Consider the following 26,718-nt stretch of genomic DNA (forward strand, 5'->3'; position numbering starts at 1 on the left):
TTACTCATTAAAATATAGAGCGTCTGTAACATTTCCTTATCATAACACTTGGTTAACACTTTCTTATCTCAAGAAGAGAATATTACTTTTTCTACACTTTGTGCTGCAACAAAATCCAGTTTCAAAAATGTTAGGCTTTTTTTTTTTTTCTTTTGAAAGCAGTGTAAAAAAAAAAAAAATCAACCTTGTAATAAGGTCCTATCTGCTACAGCATTATACCTTCATACTGTTTAGAGTCCTGCTATTGATTGGTACTTAGATAAATTCATCTGCTTGAAAAGGCAGCCTGAGGCCATCAGGACAGAGAAGATGGGGAAGAAGCTGAGAAAACACTGCCTGCCTCGGGTCCCCATTCATGTGTAGGGTGTTCTGTGAAGAGTAAGTGAGGCTGGCGCCCGGGCATCCAAACCTCAGGTTTCATTACTGTGAAGGAAATGCTGATTTTGAAAGATTCGGGACCCTTAGATGTAACCTCCTTATTTCCAGCGCAAAAGAACTAGAGAAAAAGCTATCAGAAAATAAGGGGAAAGGAGATCAGCTTCTCTGAGAAACAAACACATCGTTCCTTCTAAATATTTTGACCTGTGAAACATCTCATACTCTAAATACAGATATGACGCATAAATGCAACATGTATGAGCAATTACTGTGGCTACACGACATCCTTTATACTTCAATGACACAGGGTCCCAATATGGGAAGTGTGTCTGTCTCAACTATTAATTTTCACAGTTCTTTGAAAATTCTGAACCATTTCCATCTTAAAAAAAAAAAAAAAAAAGCCAACAGTAATGCAAAGTTTGACCACTTCTAAGACATACATTAACTGGATTGAAGGACTACTGTTTTCTTTTAGGAAAGAATTTAGGTCAACCACATTCCTTCATTCTTTCTCAAACTGGTTACTATAGCTTTAGTTACAATAACAAGATTATATTTAATTATTGTATTTACAGAAACAAGCTATGACAAGCAAAATTCTAAACTCTTTCATCTGTTCATTTACAGAGTAGGAAAGCAGATTAACTGTATTTAGTTCATTACTCTTCACACAATTCAAAGTTTACATGAGTAAAGGGAAAAAAAGGTGCTTTGACCCAAAGATACAAAAGTTATTATTGGCAACTGTGACCAAATATTTTGCATTTAAAACTATTTCTGAAAGACTACTCACAGTATCTAAGTAGGAATCTAAACTCTGAAATTACCAGAGCTTTACAGATTTGAAAATACACAAGGCTATGTCAGGAACCCATTTTTCTTTAACAATTCTATTCTGAGGTGATGCAGGATACATTTTTAAATGCTGTCTCTCATTCAAATAGAAAAGGAAGAAGACTGAGTCAATACTTCAAAAACTCATGCTGGATTATTGGATTTCACACTCGCCCACAATTTTACAACTGTCAAATAAAGTACAAGAAGAGGACAGATGCTAACCATCAACACAAACCACACTTTCGCTGGAGCCTTTCTTACCATGACTATATCTCCCGGCTGGATCGTGATTTCATCGTGACTCCTGGACTCAAAGGGATAGAGTGCTCGGTAATACACCACTTTTACATTCTCCTGTGCAGAAATCGTAAGTGGGCCTTTTTCTGTTTATAAGGAAAGGAGGGGAAGGGGACAAAAATGAAATGCTATGTGGAACAGAAATGCATGACACATGCCAAATTACTGACATCTATCTCCCCTATTGTCTATCTTAACCTCTGAACCATTTCCATCTACTCAAGGAATTTCTGGAAGACATTTAGTGAGGATGTGTCTGGTTCTGAAACCAAAGCAGAGCCAAATCTGATGTCAACAGCTCCATCCCATCTGAGAGGTCATTAGTGGACGCGAAACAAAGGTCACTGCAGTGTTAACGCCCCCATTCTCTGCCTCCTGGCTTAGACGCCAGCAGCGCACATCTGTAAGGCATCAAGACCTCTCTCCCCCGATGCAGTGTGTCTAGCAGAATGCAGTAGATTGAATGCGACATAAATCTCAAATGAGTCAACTCATACGGGAGGGCCAAGAAGCACAACTTCACCTTCCCCTATTAAGCAACATGGAAATGTTGAGGCTGCAGGCCCCAGACATGGTCATATGAAAGGTAAGTTAGGAGGCCACTTGTGTTCCAAGGGCAAAAAACCATTTCAAAAGGTAAGACCACAACTGGGTGCAGTGCAGACCAAGGACAGGGAAAGCCGCGTGAGTACAGGCCAGGAGAAGAAATGCCACTTCCTGCTGCTGAGACAGCTCTGAACTTCCCAGAGAAAATAACACTCTGGAGAAGCAGCAGGTTCCTCTTTGGCAGGAAGGGTTATGATCTCCATGTGGAATACAGCTGTATGAATGGCACTCGGCAATGAAACTTCACGCCACTGCTGTCTGCAAACGACTTCTGGATGCCAGCATAACAGGGCCAAGGGTTGCCATGGTGTGGAGAGAACTAAAGAGACCTCTAAAATGATGCTAGAGAATGAACATCTGCACCGTCCAAATAATGACTGGCCTTCTCATGGCTATGAACGTAGCCAAGATAGAGCCTGATCAGATATGGCTACTTCCCAGAAGGACCTGGGAGGAGAACACTTATTTGCTAGCCTAATTCTGGTCTCTCATACCTGCAGTGGACCAGGGAGCCTGGACAGCGGGCTTAGCTGGTTCTTGATGCTGGTGGAAAAGCCGACTCAGCTTGTCTTGCATTTCTGGTTTGCCCTTCTCCTCACTGTCCTTCCTTTTGACACTCTCTTCCCTTTTGAGCTTCTCCTCCTCGTGGGGTTTTCGTGGCCGCTGCTGCTCATCCTCCTGGTGCACGTGCTCCAACCACTGCTGGTCCCTTTCCTGAGCTCGTCTGTCAACAAAACGCCTGGTTACAGCACGGAAGCAACTCCACGTTAACACTGCCGTGTGGTCTCCTTTCACAAAGGACTCCGTCTAGTCAATGGCATGCTAAGCACCAAGGGATATGGTTTCTTCCTCAGGTGGAAGATCTGAATCAATGAAACAGGGGTTCTCAGGGCTCCCCTTCTGGGTAAGACGAGATCACATGATTTAGAAAGACACAGAAAGAAAATTCCTGATGTTGCTTATAAAGGAATTAGAGAAGTCAGGAAAATACTCCTCCATTTAAAAAGTGGTATATAACTGCAAAGAAAAATAAAAGACACACAGGAATATAACTTCCATGGACAGAAAGTACATCCAACACTGCAAGTGAAAGACTGCTTAGAGAAGCCCATGAACAATTAGATCATGGAGGGCACATGCCACGTTTACGTAGCACACGAGTAGCTCCCCAGAACTGAAACAGAAACCAAGAGGTTATTCTGAACACTGGAGGTAGCAACCATCCCTTACTAAGCAACAGTTTCTGTTTTACTGAATTTGACTACTTTGTTCTTCAAAGCAGCCAACACAAAGAGAGAAAGTGTAATTACATCTAGGCCTTGAAAAGTATGATGACCTCAGTATGAAATTGATAGGAAAAGACCAGGAATGATATGTATTTTCTTGACTAGGAATGATTTTTCTTGCATTCCACGTTTGACAAAATCAGAAAACTCCTTAAACGATTATAATTTATTTATTTTTATTTATTTATTTTCTGCACTGGGTGGCTTGTGGGATCTCGGTTCCCAAACCAGAGATTGAATGCAGGCCACTGCAGTAAAAGCACTGAATCCTAACCATTAGACCACCAGGGGACTCCCTAAATGATCACATTTTACACTTTTTTTGGCCACTCTGCATGCCATGTTGGATCTTAGTTTCCTGACCAGGCACTGAACTTGCAGCCCCTGCATTGCAAGTGTGGAATCTTAACCACAGGATCACCAAGGAAGTTCCAATGACCACACTTTGAATGAAAATAATGTGCAATAATAAATGATACTATGTTAATAATAATTAGTCTTCCACATTTAAAAAAAATACTTATTTTTATTTATGTGGCTGTACTGGGTCTTCCCCGGTGGCTCAGATGGTTAAGAATACGCCTGCAATGATGCAGAAGACCTGGTTTCAATCCCCAGGTTGGAAAGATCCCCTGGAGAACGGAATGGCTACCCATTCCACTATTCCTGGGCTTTCCTGGTGGCTCAGAGGGCAAAGAATCTGCCTGTAATGCAGGACATCTGGGTTCAATCCCTGGGTCAGGAACATCCCCTGGAGAAGAGACTGGCTACCCACTCCAGTATTCTTGCCTGGAGAATTCCATGGACAGATGAGTTTGGGAGGCTCCAGTCCATGGGGTCGCAAACAGTCAGACACGACTGAGCGACTTACACTTTCACTTCACCGGGTCTAAATTTCAGGATGGGGGATCTGGTTCCCTGACTAGGTAACCTGGGCCCCCTGGATTGGGAGCATGGAGTCAGCCACTGGACCACCAGGGAAGTCTCCACATTTGTTAACTACTTTAAGTCTCCCACCAGCTGCCCAGTCACTCAGTCTGTCCAGCTCTTGGGGACTCTGTGGACTATGGCCTGTCAAGCTTCCCTGTCCGTGGGGTTTTTCAGGCAAGAATACTGGAGAGGGTGGCCATGTCCTCCTCCAGGAGATCTCTCTGACCCAGGGATTGAACCCGGGTCTCCTGCCTTGGAAGGTGGGTTCTTTACCACTGAGCCACCTGGGAAGCCGACCAGGTAGGCAGGCCCTAATCATCCACATTTTACAGAAGAGGAAAATGAGGCAGAAGGAGTGAAGGACTTGGCAAGGTCACACAGCCTTACAGGCCTCAGGATTGATCCAGGCCGCTCGGCTCTGAAGTTCACAACCTGAATCGCTAGCCTCTGACACAGCCAAGGCACAAAGGTCATTTTGTGGAATCAGGAAACAACCAAGGGAACATAGCATAAACAAAGAGAACTTTTATTCTCCATTTAAAAATATTATATTTATTTCTACTCGAATAATCATGAACATTCAGTGCAGTAGAATTCTTGTTAATTTAAATCTTAAGCATTTCACTTACAATTTTCAAAACATCTTTTAAGAAAGCATAAAAAACATTTTTCTGGAGGGGTAAGAATTGTTAATTGTTATTCATAACACAACAAAAAAAACACAATAAAATTTGCTTCACATATTTCACTAACAAAGGGAACCATGTGGACATAGTGAGGGAGGGAAAGGGTGGGAGGAATTGAGAGAGCATCACGGAAACATACATATTACCATATGTAAAACAGATATTACCACACGTAAAACAGGGGGATTTGCTGTGTGGCACAGGGAGATCAACCCAGTGCTCTGTGACAGCTAGAGGGGTGGGGGTGGGGGTGGGGGGGTTCAGGAGGGAGGGGACATGTGAATACCTGCGGCTGATTCATGCTGATGTATGACAGACACCAACACAATATTGTAAAGCAAATACCTTCCAGTTAAAAATAAAATAAAGTATATAACCATGTAATTTCTGAAGTTAAATTCTGGGTATTATTTATCATTCAATTGTACACAGAAAATGTAAAGTTTCCATATGATGACACGGTATCTTTATTTCTACTCTGTAGGGATATACAATTTTGGTGCAGTGTATTATAAATAATCAACTTTATAGATAAGAAAAGAATGGAGCTAATCAACACATCCAAGGGGATAGGTCTAGGGGCATAATCCTAGACCTAGCCCCAAGAAAACCATAAAATAGTTCTCTAAATTGTTTTGAGACCCTACCTACTTACCCACTGGCATGTAAAAACAAAACCAAAAACACCAGGTGCAAAATATTACTATTTTACTAGTAATTTACCAGATTACTAGTAATTTACCAGATGCAAAATATTACTAGCAGATAGAAACAAAAGACTACAGATACAAATATTCAAACGGAAACTAACAAAAATGTGTCTGGATTAGCAACAGCAAATTTTCTCCTTTTGACCTCAAGTTTCATTTGCTGTTGAAAAAAGGAAGATGGTGGTGTACACTATTTGCCCCACTGGAGAAACCCTGTGTGGCCAGTGAGCTCAGGGACTTGGATTTTAAACCCAAGACTCTGATGGCTACTGTTTTTAAAAGGCTGTGAACTGGAAACGTATCTTGGTCACTGTCATGCAAACAGGCATATCAATTGGCCCAAATCCTTGTGTAATTCCATTTATCTACATAATCATAGCTTTAGAGAGCCCTGGGCACCAGCCGAAAACTTCAGAGGTTACTTATACATGCAAAGATTTATATGTATATGTGCTTTTGCTTACTTTTGTGTTTAGTCGTTAAGTCGTGTCTGATGCTTTTGCAACCCCATGGACTATAGTCCACCAGGCTCCACTGTCCATGGGATTTCCCAGGCAAGAACACTGGAGTGGGTAGCCTCTTCCTTCTCCAGGGGATCTTCCTGACCCGGGGATCGAACCTGCGTTTCCTGCACTGGCAGGTGGATTCTTCACCACTGAGCCACACGCATCAAAAACTGAGGGCTCTTTCTGGTGCAGTAAGAACGTGGAGAAGCCCAGCAAAGAGTAATGAGTACCTACAGTTCCTTCCAGATGGGTTCACAATCCACTGAAAAGACTCACCTTTGGGCTTCTTCTTTTTGTTTTTCTAATTCCAGGATCTTTCGTTCTTGTTCCTTCTGTTTCAGTCGTTCAGCCTCTATGGACTTCTGTTTCTGGAGTTGCTGCTTATTATGTATTTCTCTAAGTTCCTACAAATAATTAAGAAACAGTTCATGTAGCAACATGTGTTGAGAGACATTTCTACTGTTTATCAGCATGCAACATTTCATAATGGGGAAGCCTGAACACGTAGGAGATAATGTTTTAGGTTTGAAAGACGTTAACCTGGAAAACTAAAGTCACTCTACACTGACACGACTGATCTCCAGAAGCTGTTCGAGGCCGTACTTTAGGGAGCCATAATACCTGCACCACGTCCATGAGGAGCTTCAGAAGGGGCTTACAAGGGATGAGCATCAGAGAAACTGTACTGCTCAAGACAGCAATAATAGACCACAACCAGCTTTAAGACATGGTGATGATTATGGATGGGACCTTAAGATTCTTTTGATAATACTCAACACAACCTTCATCGTCTTTGAAGATACACACATTTCTTCACACATTCCCTCCATCAAACCATGGCAACCTTGGCTCCTTCTAATGATACGCTGCTTTAAAACAAAGGTACCTCCCTCTCCCCTACAACCCTGAGTCTCCCCCCAGGGTCTATTTTGCTTCACATCAGACATCTTCCAGAGCATCTTTTCTTACTAAAACCATGTGTGAAGTTGTCAGCTGCCCCAAACTAAACCAGCCGTCAGATAGAAGCTTAAAACCTATAATCTGACCACTCCTTTGGATATGATTTCCTCATGTGACACTAACACAGGAATAATAGTAGTTTCCTCAGAGGCTAGTGAAAATAAAGTGTATGTTACAATGTTGAAAGCACTCAAGTCAGAAGCTGAAACACTCAAAAATACGAAGAACAAAGAAACGCCTGTTGGTGAGGGAAAATCCTCTGATTCTGTAGGAATCTAATGGTCACTAACATACTCGGTCACCAAATCTCTTCTTACTTGTGTCAGTAAAAAATCAGACATGCCCAAGTGTCCAGTAGAACCAAGAGTAAAGTTCCAGTTGACCTCCTGGTCTGCCAACGAGGGGAGTGGCCCCGGGCTCTATTTGGTGAGATTTAAGAACAAGGCCTGCACTGTCTTCTCTTGCTTTGCTCATAGGTAAGTCCATATGAGGAGGTTTCTTCCGGCCTTATTTCTACCTTTAGATTTCATTCACAGCTCAGGCATCAAAGGTAGAAAAACTCTCTGGAGAAGATCAGTGTTAAAATGCATTTACTCCTAGAGAAAAGCCCTAGAGTGAGGGTAACGTTTTCCCACTAGCTAAACTGTCCTTAAGATAAAGTTAAACTGTATGTACAAGCATTCAGTATACCATAAGTGACAATGAGAAGTCCTAAAAGGGATCCGTGGGATATGGAAAAAAAGATTAACTGGCGATCAGGAGGTTAGGGGGAGCACATACTGGGGGAGGAGGAAGGGATAGAGCGGACGAGGCTCTCCAGAGAAGGGGAAGGATGGAAAGAAGGGGCTTCAGTGGAGAACCCAGCGGATGAGTCAGGAAATAACTAGGCAGGATGAGTAGGAAGATGCAACTTTGTAAGGTCAATATTCCCCAGGGCAACAGCCATGGGCGTGTGCCTTTCAAATTATGACAGGCATCTGGGACAGGGGCTTCCCCAGTGGCTCGGTGGTGAAGAATCTGCCTGCCAACGTAGAAGACACAAGCTTGATCCCAAGGTCAGAAAGATCCCCTGGAGAAGGAAATGGCAGTCCACCCCAGTATTCTTGCCTGGGAAATCCCACGGACAGAGGAGCCTGGCAAGCTACAGCCCACGGGGTCGCAAAAGAGAGGCATGACTTAGTGACTGAGGAACAGCAGCAGCAACTTGGGTCAGGAGTTCAGCTATGGAGGGGTCATGGAAGGCCAAGAGTGGAGACTCGAAAGTGACGATGAAGTCTGGCTCTGTGTGCAATTCTGAGAGAAGAAAATCAGCACCAGGAAAAAAGAATTCCATTTTCCTCTTCTTTCTCATGGCCATACTATGGGATATAAAGCTGATCTTGAATCAAGCATAAATAGTAATCTCTAAAAATATGAATGAAAAATCTTGTTAATATTTGGGATTTGATATTTCAGAGACAAGTGGAAAACAAAGATCAATTCCTGTTAAGAGTTATTTGCACTCTTGGTTCAAGTTAATATCTGTACAAGAAAAGGAAAAACTGCAGTGGAGTGCTATTAATTGAAACTCTATATGTCCTAAGAGAGGAATCCAAAAGTCAGCACACAGAAGCAGAAGATATTAAGAAGACGTGGCATGAATACACAGAACTATGCAAAAATGGTCTTAATGACCCAGATAACCATGATGGTGTGTGATCACTCACCTAGAACCAGACATCCTAGAATGTGAAGTCAAGTGGGCCTTAGGAAGCATCACTATGAACAAAGCTAGTGGAGGTGATGGAATTCCAGGTGAGCTATTTCAAATCCTAAAAGATGATTCTGTGAAAGTGCTGCACTCGATATGCCAGCAAATTTGGAAAACTCAGCAATAGCCACAGGACTGGAAAAGGTCAGTTTTCATTCCAATCCCAAAGAAAGGCAATGCCAAAGAATGTTCAAACTACTGCACAATTGCGCTCATCTCACACGCTAGCAAAATAAAGCTGAAAATTCTCCAAGCCAGGCTTCAACTGTACGTGAAGGGAGAACTTCCAGATGTTCAGGCTGGAGTCAGAAAAGGCAGAGGAACCAGAGATCAAACTGTCAACAACTGCTGGATCACAGAAAACGCAAGAGACTTGCAGAAAAACACCTACTTCTGCTTTATTGACTATGCCAAAGCCTTTGTGTGGATCACAACAAACTGTGTACAATTCTTTGAGAGACAGGAATACCAGAGCACCTTACCTGCCTCCTGAGAAATCTGTATGCAGGTCAAGAAGCAACAGTTAGAACCAGACACGGAACTACGGACTGGTTCCAAATTGGGGAAGGAGTACAACGAAGCTGTCTATCGTCACCCTGCTTGTTTAACTTCCATGCAGAGCACATCACGCGAAATGCTGGGCTGGAGGAAGCACAGCTGGAATCAATTGCCAGGAGAAATATCAATAACCTCAGATATGCAGATGACACTACCCTTATGGCAGAAAGCAAAGAGGAACTAAAGAGCCTCTTAATGAAAGTGAAAGACGAGAGTGAAAAAGCTGGCTTAAAACTCAACATTTCAAGGACTAGGGATTTACCATAGGGCTTCCCTGGAGGGCGGCCAGCATCTGGAAAATTAAAGTCTGGAAAGATGGGTCCCCAAAGGCTCAACTCCAGCCCACATGGAAGGGCCCCTACCCTGTAATACTTTCTACCGCCACAGCGGTCAAGCTACCAGGACATGACGAGTCAAGCCATGGAAGAAAACAGAAGAGGACACTCAATACACCTGTGAGCCCCTGGGAGATCTCAGATAGCTATTCAGGACTACAGATGAGCGCCATTCTAATGAACACCCCCAAAAGTAAGTTTCTGGGGATAAGATTTCCCAGGGTAGCTCTAACGAGCCAACACAGCTTGGCAGGGGTTATATTCTGCATCAGACAGGAGACAGATCTCCTGAACCCTAAACAAGGAGGGACTTGAGCCATCTTGAATGAGAAATGTTGTTTCTGGGTAAATACCTCCAGCCAAGTTGAATAAAGTCTCACAGTCCTCAAGAAAAACATTCAGGTCCTACAGGATCTCAAAGAACAAGCTGGAGAGCTCCCGGGGTGGCTACAATCTCTCTTTGGGGGATCCTTCTCCTAGTGGGGGGATTTGGAGTTGGCTAATGCCCCTATTAGTCCCTGTTATCACCATATTGATGCTGCTTGTGACTGCTCCATGTATTATATCAATTGTCCCACCCGTTTGTCTCTGCCCATGTCAGCAAGCTACAACATGCAGTGCCAGTTCAACAAGGATATATAAAACTACACCCGACCACGGAAAATATCACTCACCCTTAGATGGACACCGCTATAGGACTCTGAGGCTTGAGACTAATAGGGGGAGGCCCAACGCCCCTCGCCGTCCCAGCTCAGCAGGAAGTAGCCAGAGAGACCTCGACGCCCCTAATGCCAAAGAACTGGGCCTCCCATCTCTTGACGGGGGAAGGTTAGGTAGTTAGAATAGGAAAAAGGAGTCCAAAATGGTGGTGGCTAAAAGACAAGGAAGGGAAAAGCCCACGGAAGTGGAACAAAAGAAGATCCACAGACCAGAGTGAGAACTTTAGGTGAAACAAACACGCCTCCTTCTTGGCCAGCCCAATTTGCATAGGACATACTCAAGGGGGTGGGGGGAGGAGACAAATGTATAAAAGGAGGAAGCCAAGAAGGACTGAGGCCTTTCCACACCTTGAGGGTATACTATCCTTTGTTTGCCGGATAAAACTCCGGGCTGTAACAGAGCTGCTAAAAAAAAATAACAACAACTCAACATTCAAAAAACAAAGATCATGGCATCTGGTCCCATCACTTCATGGCATCTGGTCCCATCACTTCATGGCATCTAGTCCCATCACTTCATGGCAAATAGACGGGGAAACAATGGAAACAGTGACAAATTTTATTTCCTTGGGTTCCAAAATGACTGCACATGGTGACTGCAGCCATGAAATTAAAAGACACTTGCTCCTTGGAAGAAAAGCTATGACCAACCCAGACAGCATATTAAAAAGCAGAGACATTACTTTGCTGACAAAGGTCCGTCTCTGCTCTGCTTTTTCCAGTAGTCAAGTACGAATGTGGGAGTTGGACCATAAAGAAAGCTGAGTGCCGAAGAATTGATGCTTTTGAAGTGTGGTGTTGGAGAAGACTCTTGAGAGTCCCTTGGACTGCAAGGAGATACACCCAGTCAATCCTAAAGGAAATCAGTCCTGAATATTCATTGGAAGGACTGATGTTGAAGCTGAAGCTCCAATACTTTGGGCCACCTGATGTGAAGAACTGACTCCTTGGAAAAGACCCTGATGCTGGGGAAAGATTGAAGGCGGGAAGTCCCCTTCTCGGGGACATCAGAGGATGACATGGTTGGATGGCATCACCAACTCAATGGACAAGAGTTTGAGCAAGATCCGAGGGTTGGTGATGGACAGGGAGGCCTGGTGTGCCACAGTCCATGGGTTCACAAAGAGTCCGAGACACAACTGAGCGACTGAACTGAACCGAACTGACCTGAACACAGACAGGGGTGGCCTGCCATCTCACTGGCCCAGTGGCTGAGACCCTTTAAAAGGAAAGGTAAAAGATGATGGAAAATAGAATTTTATCCTATTTTCAAAGTTCATTTTCAGTTGCACAAAATTCTCGAAAAGGTTCAGAAAAAATAATTTATGGTGTGAATGCTCAGTCATTAAGTCATGTCCAATTCTTTGCAACCCCATGAACTGCAGTCTGCCAGGCTCCTTTGTCCATGGGCTTTTCCAGGCAAGAATACTGGAGTGGGTTGCCATTTACGTCTCCAGGGGATCAAACCTGTGTCTCCTGCATTGCCAGGCAGATTCTTGACCACTGAGCCACCAGGCAAGCCTGGGAACAAAGATACCAGGATTTTATTCTCAGGTCCCTGATGTGGGTCAGCAGCTGAAGCAGAGTTGATGATCTTTAGGGTTCTTTTTTGTTTGTTTTGTAGTTTTAAGATCTATTGAATTCTTAGATACTGTTCATCACCATAAAAATTTATTCTTAATTTATCTCAATGTCTCTTTTATTTATGATTTTATTTTTATGGCATAAGCTAAAAATGCATAACTAGTAAGCAAAATAATTCTGAGCTGAAATTAAACACAGAAGAGTAAGAAACGACAGAGGAGGGGTAACATTTTATTTTGATGTTTAGGAACCTGACTGCATATTAAACAGAAAAGCTCTTATTTCATTCAGGAAAAGTGTAGTTTAGGCATAGTGATATTCAGAACACTTAGTAACATGTAAACACCGCATAAGCAATAGCCAATTAGGATGGACTCCAGCCATGATGTACCAACAGACAGGGGAGACCATGGGCGCAAATGAAGATTTTTCATTTTACTAAAGAATTATACTGCTCATTTCTATACTGGGCTCTAGTAATAGGAGATCTATTAATTTATGGATCAACAATTACCAAATACAAAGTCAAGACAGATGGGAACAAAGCTAGGAACATATTATGAGGCACTATAAAATGAAAAGCAATAAGAAATAAATTTAAAGAATCGATAGGAGAAAAATCACTCTAATGAGACAGTTTTAAAACAATTTTTAAATGTATCAAATACTCGAAGGAAGATATTTTAAAAAATTTTAAAGAACATTTATTTTTGAGTATAAGAGAATTAGAGGATAAGCTGAACCTATCTTTGGAGCTGTCTAAATAAGTTGCAACTTCAAGCACCTCCAAGGCAACAGAGCTTGCTGCTGCTGCTGCTAAGTCGCTTCAGTCGTGTCCAACTCTGTGAGGCCCCCCCATAGACGGCAGCCCACCAGGCTCCGCCGTCCCTGGGATTCTCCAGGCAAGAACACTGGAGTGGGTTGCCATTTCCTTCTCCAATGCATAAAAGTGAAAGTGAAGTCGCTGAGTTGTGGCTGACTCTTCGCGACCCCATGGACTGCAGCCTACCAGGCTCCTCCGTCCATGGAATTTTCCAGGCAAGAGTACTGGAGTGGGTTGCCATTGCCTTCTCTGAATGGAGCTTGCAGGAGCCATAAAATAACAGACGTCAAATAAGGTAACAGAAGGCTCTGACATCTTATGATCCAGATTTGAAGACTGCAAAGTTTTTCTGTCATTTCCTTCACCCGAGTCAAATACTGCTGAGATACACAATCAAATGTAAGAAAATCAAGATACTATGAATAGGAAGCTGTTCTAGATCTTCCTCTTTTTCTTGGACTTGGGAGTTTAAAAAGGCATGAACCAAAATAAGCAGAAAATGTATGATTCCTAAGCTGATTACATTCTTAAACGTTGAACTTCTGAGAAGGCAACCTATAGAATGAAGAAATATGAACTAAAAACTAACAATGACTCGCCTTTCCAGGCATGACAAGGAGCACCAAAAAAGATCTTTGGACATCCTGTGGCAGACAGCCAAAGTATTTCAAAAGCAATATGCTTCACAAATTGAATACTCAAGAATATCCAACTTTTTGCCCAGAGAAATATGGCTCAATTTCAAGTTCACTAAAGACAGTTGTCCTATTGATATGCAAGTGGCACAGAATCACTGGATTAAAAAACTGTGACTGTTTCTCCTTCATTTAGTCTTAGAGACTCTCAAAAATAAATGTATTATGTGACCTGACTTGACATGACATGAAATATAGAGAAGTATCTACCTGTACAATATGAATGACATTTCTTTTCATAAACATGACTTTGCATAAAAGTTTGTGAATAAAGGGGGGAAAATGAAGTAGCAATAGGGAGCCTATGAAAGACTAGCTGTTTATGGAAATACATTGCTATTCGGTCATCTAACTCTTGAAGTATTAGCCTGCTTCTGGTTTTTGTTTTTTTTTCCTCAGACTCTCTCTTGGAACAGAAAGACAAAAGCAACTGATTAATTAGTAGAAATTCATGGGCTTCCCTGGTGGTTGAGATGGTAATCTGCCTGCACTGCAGAAGACCTGGGTTTGATCCCTGGGTTGGGAAGATCCCCTGGAGGAGAACATGGCAACTCACTCTAGCATTCTTGCCTGGAGAATTCCACGAACGGAGGAGCCTGGTGGGCTACTTACATGGAGTCTCGAAGAATGGGATACAATCGAGTGACTAACACTTTCACAGACTGAACATGACAAATCAACATAAATTGTGGAGGACACATTACCACAGATGTATTCATACATCTTTTGTTACCCGAACATTATTGACCACAAATGTTTCAAATATCCACTTATATAACACATCAGGCATTAGTCTCTGCAAAAATCACCCGATCGTTTATGTGTTAATATTAAATGGACCCATAGGAAACTGATCTAGGTACAAGCATCAGAAGTTGCAGGTGTTTGTTTTGCCTAGACCTAATACTTACAGAAAGCTAGAAGTGCTTTTTATTTTTTTCCCCACACTCCACCCTAGACACGCAGCCTGAGTCTTTCCTGGCTTCCACAGGAAGCTTCAGTGCATGCCAGAAATCTCAGAGCCTCCAGACCGGCCCTGTCCTTGGGGGTCAGCTTGACAAGGGAGAGCACAGCTGGTAGGCTCCCCTCTAGGCCTCGCCGACAGCAACGGGAAGGTGCCACAAAGAGCGGACAAATGAGTCCACACGGAAAGAAACACCTTGTAAACCGTCCCGTTTCTATGCAAATGTTGGGGGGTGATTCACAGAGTCCACAGCTAGGCGTGCTTTTGTATATATAAACACCACTATTATTTCTCACCCAAAAACACTGTGTAGCAGACGAAATCAGAATTTTTAAAAAGATTTTGGGTCTTAAAATATGGTAACTGATCCCAATTAAGTGGTTGTAAAACAAATGGAAAATCATTAAAGAAAGCCAACCAATAAACCTAATGAAGACTGAGGAACTTCTACCAGTGTGGAACAATCAGAATAATCACTATTTCAAAACAGAAGGTTTACTCAACAAGATAAACTGATATTCCATTTTCTGCAAAATTATCAAATGTATTCATTCTTGATGCATGAAAAGCAGGAGGAATATAAAAATATACATTGATTGGAAATATATATAGAGAGAGAGACAAATAGATTGGTTATTTGAATTCTGAGAACATGCTTAAAGATTATTTCCAAGTCTGTGGTCAATATTCAACCAAATAGAAAGTTAACTCCCCATGGTGCAAGTTGGCAGTTAGTGTATCACAGTGCCATGGGAGAGTCAAAGAAGGATGTGTGTGTGTGTGTGCATGTGTGCACACGTGTGTGTGTTTGTAAAGGGGTGAGAGGACAGATGAACAAAAAAGGAGAGAAGGGCTATTAATAGAAAACCCTGTCTTTTCTGCAGTAGATATAGCTAGCTAAGAATCTTCTCTCATGTCTCCTAAGAGTCCTTGCTAGGTATCCTTTTGCTCCCAGAAAGAGAAAACTGACTCTATTTTGTCCTGAAAATCTGAGTTTTCCCCAAATGTCTCAGCTTTATCTATAAAGCAATAACCCATTATTTTAAAATGCACTCTTAAGGATCAAATTGTCAAGGAGTTTGGCTAAAGAAGAGAATAAAAAAGCATTTTTTTTTTCAAGAGACGAGTTCTGTTTTTTTTCCCCCTCCCCCAAAAACCTTTTAAGTACTTTTTTTTAAATCCTCAAAAGCAAAACCCCCACTATTACTAAAAAACTCAACCAACCAAGCAACAAGCCTATTGGTATGGCACAGAATCTAACACACAATGCTTGTTAATTATTTCGAGTCTTGGGAGTGTTTAATTACTTTTCTTCATTGAAGGAATCTGTCTAAAGTTTCCATAATCACAAGTACATTGAATGAGAATTACAGTATTTTATTACTTCTGTGCAAAAACAGTTTCTTTCAAAAGGATCATAGAGGTAAACATAAAATTTAATCTTGAACAAGCCATGAAACAGCCAAACATTATTCTACTAATATGAGAAAACAACGTGGTTATTTGAATTCACACTGATTTCTCCTGCTGTCTGGATCTCCTCTTTCTGGATCTTTTCCTTTCCTTCCTTGTTTCCCTGCACATGCATTTTTCCCTGACATCTCATTCTGTTCTGCAATTCCTTCTCCAGCTCTTTTCTTTTCTTCCCTGGTTGCTAAACATTTTGCCTTTCACTACCTTCATAATGAATGAGCCTGCCATTGAAAGCAAGTGTCTGAAACCAAGAGCATAAAAGCCTCAGTAAGGCCAAAAACCTTATTTACTATAACTGGCATTCTTATTTCAACAACAATTCAGTTCCTAGGAGCAATTTTTAGAACAGGTAGCATTATAGGCAGAGTTTATATTTCTAATAGCATCTTGTGTCTCATTTACAAAGCCTGGATTTCCTAAGTATATTAAGGAACGTAATTCTTAACTCTGAATCAGTCCTAAATACTCACATTTTTCTGAGAAATAAGACTATCCACTTTTGGAATACTATACTCACTATACTATCTACTGATGAAAATATTCGTATTAACCCAAATAATGACCAAGTATGGTCTTTCAAATTTTTGCAGCCACATGGCAAATTCAATGATCTAAAATATGCTTGGTATAAAGACTACAGTATATAGTACCTTACCCATCTCGTAGTTCAGAGCTTCCATCACACACCCACACCAACACACACACAATTTGTCAAGAGGAAAGATTCACTCATACTCCATGATTTATAATAATTAATCATGATTAACTTTTACAAAGAAGGCTTATTAGCACTTCATGGTAAATGCTGTCTTAGACACTGAGCACTCATCTGTATGAGGGAAACTGAAGCAGAGAGGTGGAGATGGTTCACCATTCTTAGTCTGAGAAAGATGAGCATTGCCTGAGCAGGGCAGGGAAACCTTTAGAAAGAAGTCTAAGTGGACGACGCAGCCCAGGAGAACTGCCAGGCACTGAAACACTGCCTCTTCCATTGCCAGTGACTGGAAGAAAGAAATGCTCTAATATAAACGCCATTCATGTTAGAACTCGACCAGCACACAGTGCCTACACGGGGACCAACAAGGACTCGACTTTTCAGGACAAAACACAACATCTAGACACTTTGTGTGGATTCTGTTTTGGCTTACAATAGAGTCCTGAAAACTATAAGCTGTACTTTATGTTGCTGTTCTGTATCATAGTGAGGATATTAAAATATGAAACATTAACCTATAAGGGCCAAAGAAAACTACTAACATCGCCAAAGGCAACGTGAGGTCAAGTGCTGCTGTCTGAAAAGTTCCTATTCATGATGGTGTTTGACACTTGCTAGAACCATAATTTTACACCTACAGCTAAGCACTGTAGGTAAGAAAAATAATGATCTGAATGATTCTATGTGCCCTTAAGGCAAATAGATTCCCCCAAGAAACTGTTTTGACTTTCCTGCAGAACGAGATAAAAAGAGAAAAGTCAAAGATAATTGAATTTTAAATTGAGGTTTCTAGAACAAGAATATGAGATTATTGATTCCTAAGCATGATAAAACAGTTGCTGCATATAGAACACATTTTAAAAGCAGAAAATTTGATAGATAAATTTGGTCCACTGAAATTTACTGTTCACACAAAAGGTAGTAAAAATAAAAGGCTATCAATTGGGAACTCGAGCACAAAAGCTTTAATATCAGAGTGCTATCATTTCCTCCCTTTTTGATAGGTCTACCAAAGCCAAGTTTATTCATTCTTTTTCCTTTTTAAAGTAATTCTTGGTTTCGGGTGATAAATTGGAAAGACATTTCTGTCTTGGGATCATTTCTGGAAAACATAAAGATCATATCTATAAGGTAGCCGTCTACTACAAAAGGATGCAGAAATGTACGCTCTGTCACTCGGTCGTGCCTGACTCTGGGCCCCGTGGACCGCAGCCCCCCAGGCTCCTCTGTTCATCAGGTTCTCTGGGCAAGCACACTGGACTGGGTCTCCATTCCCTTCTCAGGGGATTCCTGACCCAGGCAGCCAACTCGGGTCTCCTGCACGGGCAGGCAGACTCTTTACCACTAGTGTCACCTGGGAATCCCGCATGGAAAAAAGGAAAAAAGTGAGTCCTCAATTTCCATTAGGTAAAACAGAAATGGAAAGGTCCAAGATTCTAGAGACCATATGATCCACAGCTCTGACCAGTTCTTGACCAGAATTGTAAGTATGGTTTATATTTTTAGTAGATTGCTACCAATCTGAAATATCTGTTAATCTAACTGTAAAAGTAATTGATTTCCTCTTTAATTAATTTATGACTTGAGTATTTCCATCATTGGTTATCAGAAACTGGATGAGGAGGCATAAATGTAATTCTTGTTTAACTGGAGAAAAAAAAGGGCAATTCTCAAAAGAATGAATCTGAACTAGATAGCTGGCAGACAGGACTAAACCAGATTGCATATTAAAAAGAAAGAAAGAAAGAAAGAAATGAAACAGCATACCTACCCTCTAAACCCTTTCTCATTCAAGAAACTAAATACAATCATACTTCCTGAACACAGTCTTAGGCTTGAGAATCTGAGCTAAAGCAGGGCACTGCTGTCCCCTCTGCTACGCGCTGTGCTCAGTAACTCTGAGACCCCATGGACTGCAGCCCACCAGGCTTCTCTGTCCGGGTTTTCCAGGCAAGAATACTGCAGTGGGTTGCCACTTTCTTCTCCAGGGGATTTCTTCCCGACCCAGCGATTGAAACTGCACTTTCTGCACTGGCAGGTAGATTCTTTACCTCTAAGCTATTGTTCGCTGCATGCCCTTATCGCTAAGGAACTGGACGTGACAGCGAGTGTGCGTCAAAAGAAGTGAGCGGCTTATTGCAAGTAGTTTGGTACCAAAGAAACTAGGAGAGTTGGATTTTGCTAAATGGAACCCTCATTTATGGGGCTAGAAACTGAATATAGGTTTTAACGTTCTGATCAACGACTTCTTTTTTTGGCCACGCCCCACACCTCGTGGCATCCTTGTTCCCGGACCATGGATCTAACCCAAGTCCCCTGCATTGGAAGCTCAGTCTTAACTACTGGATGACCAGGGAAGTCCTCTTTGATGAACTACCTTTAAAAGTCTACACTCTATAAGTATTTCTCCAGTGTCACCATACTAGTTGATAATGGGTGAACTGACCTTTCTTTCTCTAGATGAATAATTTATAGGAATATAAAACAAAACTAAGTCCTAATTTCTTTTCTATACTCTCCAGGCTGGTTTCCTCTGGGGAGAGGAAGGTTTAGGATAGAGCAAATTCACACCATCAAACCTGATGTGTGGAATTACTGGACAGTTGAAGTGTTTCGGCAAGGTAGAAGTAATTTTTGCCAACATTAGTGAGGATGCTGTGGAGGTACTGCTGTATCAAGGGACACACGGAAGAAATCCCAAAGGGTCAGAATGCTGGCTCGCCTAGTTCATCTCATCTTAGGAGAAATTATAACTGCTAGTGGTAACGAATTCGTCTGCCAATGCAAGAGACACAGATCCAATCCCTGAATCAAGAAATTGTATTATAGCCTAGGAAATCCCATGGACAAAGCAGCCTAGCGGACGACAGTGCATGGGGTTGCAAAACAGTCAGACACGACTTAGTGACTAAACACCAACAACAAAGTGAATAAGCTCTAAAGTAATAAGAAAAAGGAAAAAGCTTCACATTCATGAATGTGATTATAACAAAGGAAACAGACAGGAGATACTCAAGAGGCTAAAATCTTAAATCTGCCTCTGGGCTGTCTCAAATTATACATCTTTTTTTTTTTTTTTTTTTGCAGAAGAAGGAAAGAGTGGCTTTATTTCTTTGCCAGGCAAAGGGCTACAGCCTCAAGAACTGTTCCCCTCATATTATAAATCTTTTGATCTTCAGTGTATCTGTTTCTGTTTTGATCTCACCAGGTTGGAGAGAAATACTAGAAATAACAACTGTCAGAAACATAATATGGTCACTAAGTCCTCCAAACTTTTATTTGTTTTAAATAACAAACCAATGTAGCTACATACTGGCTTGTGATTTTTTTTTCACTCTCCACACTCCACACTGACTTAAAGTAATAATGGAAAACTAAAAGAAAAGTTACAACAGAAAGAAATATATAAAAACAAGTATATTCGAGTTTCCCTGGTGGCTCAAATGGTAAAGAATCTGCCTGCAGTGCAGGAGACCCAGGTTCGATCCCTGGGATGGAAAGATTCCTTGGAGAAGGAAATGGCAACTCACGGCAGCATTCTTGCCTGGAGAAGTCCATGGATAGAGGAGCCTGGTGGGCTACAGTCCATGGGGTCACAAAGAGTCAGTCATAACTGAGCGATAAACACACATATTTGGGAAATGGGCCAGGAGAATAAAGGTCTAAAAACTCTCTCAATACTGAAGTCAGCATTAGTCAACTAAACAGTGAGAGTGACTCACATCACATTTGCAGGGTGTGCTCTTTAGCAATGAAAACAGTACAACAGCAAAAATAATCTGTAAGTTATCCAGGCATTATCAAAAACCACTGACCAGAGCCCATCTTCTGAAATGTGAACCTTGCTTTGGGCCAAACTGTTAGAGAAAGGAAACTTAAGATTAAGGCATAAATCTGGAGTACCGCCTGGGTCAGAAAACATCTGAATAGTTAAGTTTATATTTCAAGAGACTATTAATAAGGATTACAAGGGTGCCATAGCACCATATTCTTTTTGCTTGAAATAGTGACAAGTAATAATGAGCGGTAATGTCAGTGTTTCTATTTATTCCGGAGAAGGAGAGCTGACAGCTGTAATTCCAGTATTTATGTAAGACACATAAGCATGTATGTACACATACAGAAAATATAGAGTGCATATACACACATAACAAACACATATTCAGTGTAAGCATGAAAGCAATATTTTAAAAAAACTCACAACAGTAAGTTGGCTCAAATAATATTTCCTCTAAGATCATCTTCCTGGAATTGTATAATTATGAAAACCTCATTACTTATTACTCTGAAAACACAGTGTAAATACCTCAAACTCAAATGTCTAGACAAGCTGGCCTAGAATCAAAATTCTAAAGTCAACTAAAAATCTCAAATATGCTTTCAAATTTGTTTTTGTGTTTCTAATATTGAAGAACAGAATAATGAAGAAAAGTATTTAAACTTTTTCTAAGTACCAGAAGCTAAACTGGCCAGAAGCAAGTATAAAGGATTTTAGTTGCAAACAGAAAATATTTGAGGAAAAAAAAAAGTGTAAAGTCCAACTTTTTAAAAGAACATAATTGATTAAAAACTTCAATATCTACTTAAATCTAAAGTATGTGATTGCTGTTAACAGGAAATAAGCTGTTTGCATTTCAAGATATTCTATTACAGGATAATAATCATTCTTAAGATGATAAAGCTGTCACGTTAAACCAAAAGCACCAAATCAGAAAAAGGCTGTGATTTCACCACCTGTATATTCCCTGGGAGCTTTGGCATTCTCCTGAGTTACACTGTGAAAATATAACAAAACCATGCACCACTTCCACCACAGAGACAAAGGTAATTACTCCACTAACCATAATATTTTACAGTGTGAGGTCACAAAATAAAGATCTATCTATATTCAAGGACAATCCTGATGGTAAAAAGTGGCAAAAAAATTCTTAGGTTTCAAAGAGAAAATAGTTCCTTTTCAGTCTTCTTCAAACAACATAAGAAAGATGCAGCTTTTGGAGCCAAGCTTTTGGCAATACAACTTGATGGAGTTCTCAATAGACACAAGGATGAAGATAAGCAAAAATGTATTCATGTAAAAGACAGACGTCAAGTCGGGGCCATTTACTCAGCCCTTTATTTAAAGAGGCCAAATTCATTTTTATTTTTTAATGGACAAAAATTCAACTTAGATTGTTTTATGTTCATCTATAAATGTGAGGGCTTTCTATGAAGGCTGACAAACCAGCAGAATAAGTTTTCCTGCCTGGAGGTCAAATATCAACTAACCATCTTGGCCACTTAGAAAAATTAACAACGTAAGACATAACATGTAGGCACACACAGAATAGGTACCTTCAGCTGATTGTTGAAAATATCTATCTCCTGTAATTTTGATCTAGTTTCTTTCTCCACTTCATCCAGCTGGTCTCGTAGCTGCTGCCGAGCCAGTTCTTTCGCTTCTAAGGCTCTTTTGAGTGTGAGAAGTGAATCCCCTGTTTTAGAAAAACATGGCGAGATAAGAAAAATAAACTGGCAGTGAGGAAAAACGGCTTTTCAGGTTCTCATTTCTTCTTGCCTGTGAGGAAGGAAAATTCAACTTTAAAAAGAAAACACCTACTGTGCAAACTGTTTTGCTGAACTTGTTTCAGTTGGTCATTGAGTATCTGTTTTTCTGGAATAAGTCTTCCAAGCATTTGCTGGGACTCCTAGAAGAGAAGGAGAACACAGCAATGAATGGTGGAGAAAACTGACATGTTTAGATCCAAAGTCCTGGCAGGAAGAGGTCAATTTTCTGCTCCCTCAAAGATTCTCCTAACCTCATCCCAAATCATCTACAGCAAAACTGCATTTAATCACTAGTCAGGGTTGTTGTTGTTGTTTTCTTGCCAAGAAATTAATTGTTTGCCAAATGCTTTTCACTGATATAAAGTTTAAACAAGACAGTTATAGCTCCCTTGATATTTCTTACATTTTTATTGACTCACTGCCTATTTATAAGCTTTTAAAAGTGAACCACAAGTACAACTCAGCAGAGAAAATGGAAAGGAATGATCTCTCAAATTGCACTAGGATGAAATACAAATGCAGTGACCCTGCTATTTGTAAACTGACTCAGTAGTTTAAACAGGAACTGTTCTGTCCTGAACTTTGATCCGTCATAGGGCCAAACTGAGGGTGACCATACACCTGAAGTCGGAAACAGAATTCAAAACAGGACTTTAATAACGAGAATCTTAGGTGCCATATGTGGCTCCACCACTGAGGATAAAGCCACAGTTTTAAACAGCTGCACAGAAATCTTGAATCGACTATTTTTTAACTGACATAGATAAAGCTAAACCACAGTGTACAAGACTGTGAGGAGTTTTCACAGGTGACTTGAGAAGCAACTGTATTTGCCTAAGTTCAGCTTAAACTATTCAATGTAGCTTCTACATGTATCAGGAAAAAAGACAGCTTTTGTAGCCTTTATTAAGGAATATTTGACTTTTGGAGCTTCCCCAATGGCTCAGTGGTAAAGAATCCTCCTGCAATGCAAGCCCAGGTTTGATTCCTGGGCTGGGAAGATCCCCTGGAGGAGGGTATGGCAGCCACTCAAGTATTCTTGCCTGGAGAATCCCATGGACAGAGGAGTCTGCCAGCAACAGTTGTGAGGTTGCAAAGAGTCATATAGAAGTGACTTAGCATGCACGCACGCATGCATTTGACTTTCATTTTTACTCTGACTTAAGAAAAATAAATCTCTATGTATTAACTTTTCGTTTGAAAAAGTAAAAATGTCTTCATGAAAAATTTTCACCAGAGGTGAAAAACCAGTCCTTTCCGGAACAACCACTTTTAGATACCGACTGGCTTGTAAGAAATCTTTGTGTACTATACGTCCCAACTATAGGGCCATACAGCTCAGTGGAGAACAATTGGAAGCATCTTCTCACATGAATAATCCACACAAACGAAAGTACTTCCCCCAATCCTGCCAAATTTAGACAAAACAGAACACACAGATCAGACCATTTTCCCAAAAAAGCATAGCCAACTGGGCTCCTCCTCTTATTCACCTCACTAAACCAAGGCCACGTCTCTGACCCAATCCCAAATTTTCTTTCCTGAACCAGAGCAAACAAGGAAGTATCAAGAGGAGGCCTGGCTCAAAACCACTGAGACATGGAATCTTAACCAGTGGACCACCAGGGAAGTCCCAACATTACTTCTAAATGTACAAGCTAACTTTCTAAAATAGGTCAAATCTGTATGAAGGGCTACTTGACTCATTTGCATAGCAAGAATCTGCTAATACTTATAAAGAAAGAAAACTGAAATATCATTGCCTACTATGTACCTGACTTTCTTCAAACTATGCATTATTTTTAACTTCACTGCTTTTTCAGGAACCTTGATTTGTATTTTATTTTCAATAACTAAACACACTAAGCATCAATCGTAAACATATGTATGGGCACACAGCATTCAGTGAGATAATTAATAAAACTATGGTTTCCAGTCCTAAATTTTCTAAGGGCATATTTTATGAAACTTCTCATAAATAGTTAGTGAAAGACACAAAGAGTTAACAGAAAAGATTGTACTCGTGCATGCATTTTAAAATATTTTCAAATAATTTCTAGCTGTGAACTTTTGATACTATTTGCATTATATGTCATATCCTAATATTTCAAATCTCAAATTGATTAGGATTTCCGTGATAATCAGGAAGGACACTGAAGATATGAACAACACTAAGAACCAACTTGATCGACTTGCATTTGGGGGACACCCTACTCAGCTTCAACACATTCTTCACAAGTGACACGGAACCTTCACCAAAACAGATCACATGCTGAGCGATAACATAAGTCTCAATAAACTTAAAAGGATTAAAATCACACAGGCTGTGCTCACAGATCATACCATAAATAAACCAGAAATCAATCAGACAGCTCAAAAAAAAAAAGAAATCCAGGTATTTGGAAACTAAACTGCATAATTCTAAATAACCCTTCAAAGAAATGACAAAGGAAATAAAAAACAGGTTCTGAATGGGATGAATATAAAAATACAGCATATTAAAATGCTGTGTAATTAAAATCTGTGTAATATGGCTATGACAATGCTTGGAAGGAAATTCACAGCTTAACATGTTTACACATTATCAGAAATCAAGAAAGGTCCAAATTCAATAATCTAAGCTTCTTCTTAATAGGCTAGATAGAAGCAAATTAAACCCAAAATAAGTAAATGGAAGGAAATAATAAGGAGCCTAAGTAAATGAAATAGAAAACAGAGATACCATAGAGAAAAAATAAAATAAAACATTTATTTAAAAAAAAAATCAATAAAGCCAATTAGTTCCTAGCTAGACTGATGGAGAAAAGAGGGAGGTGGAAGAGAAGGGAGAGAACAAAAAGAAGGAGGAGGAGAGGGGGAGCTGGAGTGGGAGGTAAAGGACACAAATTCCCAACGTCAGGACTCAACATTGCTACAGATGCTACAAACTTGCAAAGAGTAATAAGAGAACATTGTAAACAATTTTATACAAATAAATTTGTTAACTTAGATGAAACAGACACATTCACTGAAAGATACAAATTATCAAAAGAGAATACAGCACAAATAGAAAACTGGAATAGCCCTGTATCTACTAAACAAATTTTGCAATTGTAAGTCCTACCACAATTAAATGTCCAGGTCCATAAGGCTTCACTAGTAAAAGCCACCAAAACTTTAGGCCGGAAACAGTAATCCCTCGTATCCATGAAGTACTGGTTTCAGGATCTCCACAATAACAGAACTCAAGGACGTCCAAGTCCCTTACATAAAATAGCTGAGTATGATGGTACTCTGAATCCTAGGGCTGTTGAATCTGCACAGGCGGACCAACTGCACTGAGACTGCAGTCTGATAACTATGAAAGGCGGGCAGAGAAAGTCTTTTAGAAATATATAGGGTTTTAATCTTCCCTGGTGGGTCAGATGGTAAAGAATCCGCCTGTAATGCAGCAGACTTTGGGTCCAATCCCTGGGTCAGGAAGATCCTCTGGAGAAGGGAATGGCTACCCACGCCAGTATTCTTGCCCAGAAAATCCCATGGACAGAGAAGCATGGTGGGCTACAGTCCATGGGTTCGCAAAGAGGCGGATGCAACTGAGCAACTAACACTTTCATACTTTCATATAGGATTTTAAGAGAGAAGCTGAAAGGGTTGGCTAGGGAGGCAGGGTGGGGTCAACTTAAGAAGGAAAGTGTAGAAGTAACATAAACTGGGTTAAATTTGGATTCTTGTTGCCCAGCTAGAAACTGATTCCGAAACAGAATATTCCCTTCTAGAATCTTCACTTTCCCACTTATGAGAGTAATGATACCGCCCTTACTAGGGTATTGTGGAATTCTATTTAATATTCACATTAAGGTCTTCACATGCCATGCCTTCAATTCCACTTATGAGAGTAATGATACTGCCCTTACTAGGATAATATGGACATCTATTTAATATTCACATTAAGGTCTTCACATGCCAGGCCTTCAATAAACAGTAGCTACCACTACAGACAGTCTACCATCCAGTCCATCTGGATTCAGCAAGCTTAGGATCAAATTTCAATCCAAATATGCAGACACAAAAGGACTATCATACTATCCATTTTACATAAAGAATTTGAACATCCATGGATTTTGGTATCCTCAGATGGAACCAGGGGGCTTGGAACCAGGGCCCCATGAATATCAAGGGAGGACTACCATTTCATATAATTCTTAGAAAATAAAAAGAATACACCTTATTTATGTACTTATTACCCTATGTAATCTACCTATGTACATCTACCCAAAGCTAGATGAAACTAATGTCCCCCATGAATTTAAATAAAAAGGGTCATAATAATAAGAAGTTGATCTAAACAATAATTTTTAAAACAATAATACACCA

At 40.6% G+C, this 26,718-nt stretch overlaps 1 protein-coding gene across 9 annotated transcripts in view; it reads right to left on the reverse strand.

The window, feature by feature from the left end:
* The window catches only part of ITSN1 (intersectin 1), a 251,838-nt gene that overhangs the window by 95,889 nt on the left and 129,231 nt on the right, over positions 1 to 26,718 (reverse strand). For all 9 annotated transcript variants that reach the window (XM_043448750.1, XM_043448748.1, XM_043448749.1 and 6 more), the window contains exons 15-19: positions 22,415 to 22,502; positions 22,150 to 22,289; positions 6,516 to 6,643; positions 2,616 to 2,845; positions 1,480 to 1,601 (exon numbers count right to left, since the gene is read on the reverse strand). In XM_043448750.1, coding sequence (XP_043304685.1) covers positions 1,480 to 1,601; positions 2,616 to 2,845; positions 6,516 to 6,643; positions 22,150 to 22,289; positions 22,415 to 22,502 — 708 coding nt within the window. The remainder of the gene's footprint in view (positions 1 to 1,479; positions 1,602 to 2,615; positions 2,846 to 6,515; positions 6,644 to 22,149; positions 22,290 to 22,414; positions 22,503 to 26,718) is intronic.

This window comes from Cervus canadensis, chromosome 27, assembly GCF_019320065.1.
Source record: "Cervus canadensis isolate Bull #8, Minnesota chromosome 27, ASM1932006v1, whole genome shotgun sequence".
In the NCBI taxonomy this organism is placed as follows: Eukaryota; Metazoa; Chordata; class Mammalia; order Artiodactyla; family Cervidae; genus Cervus; species Cervus canadensis.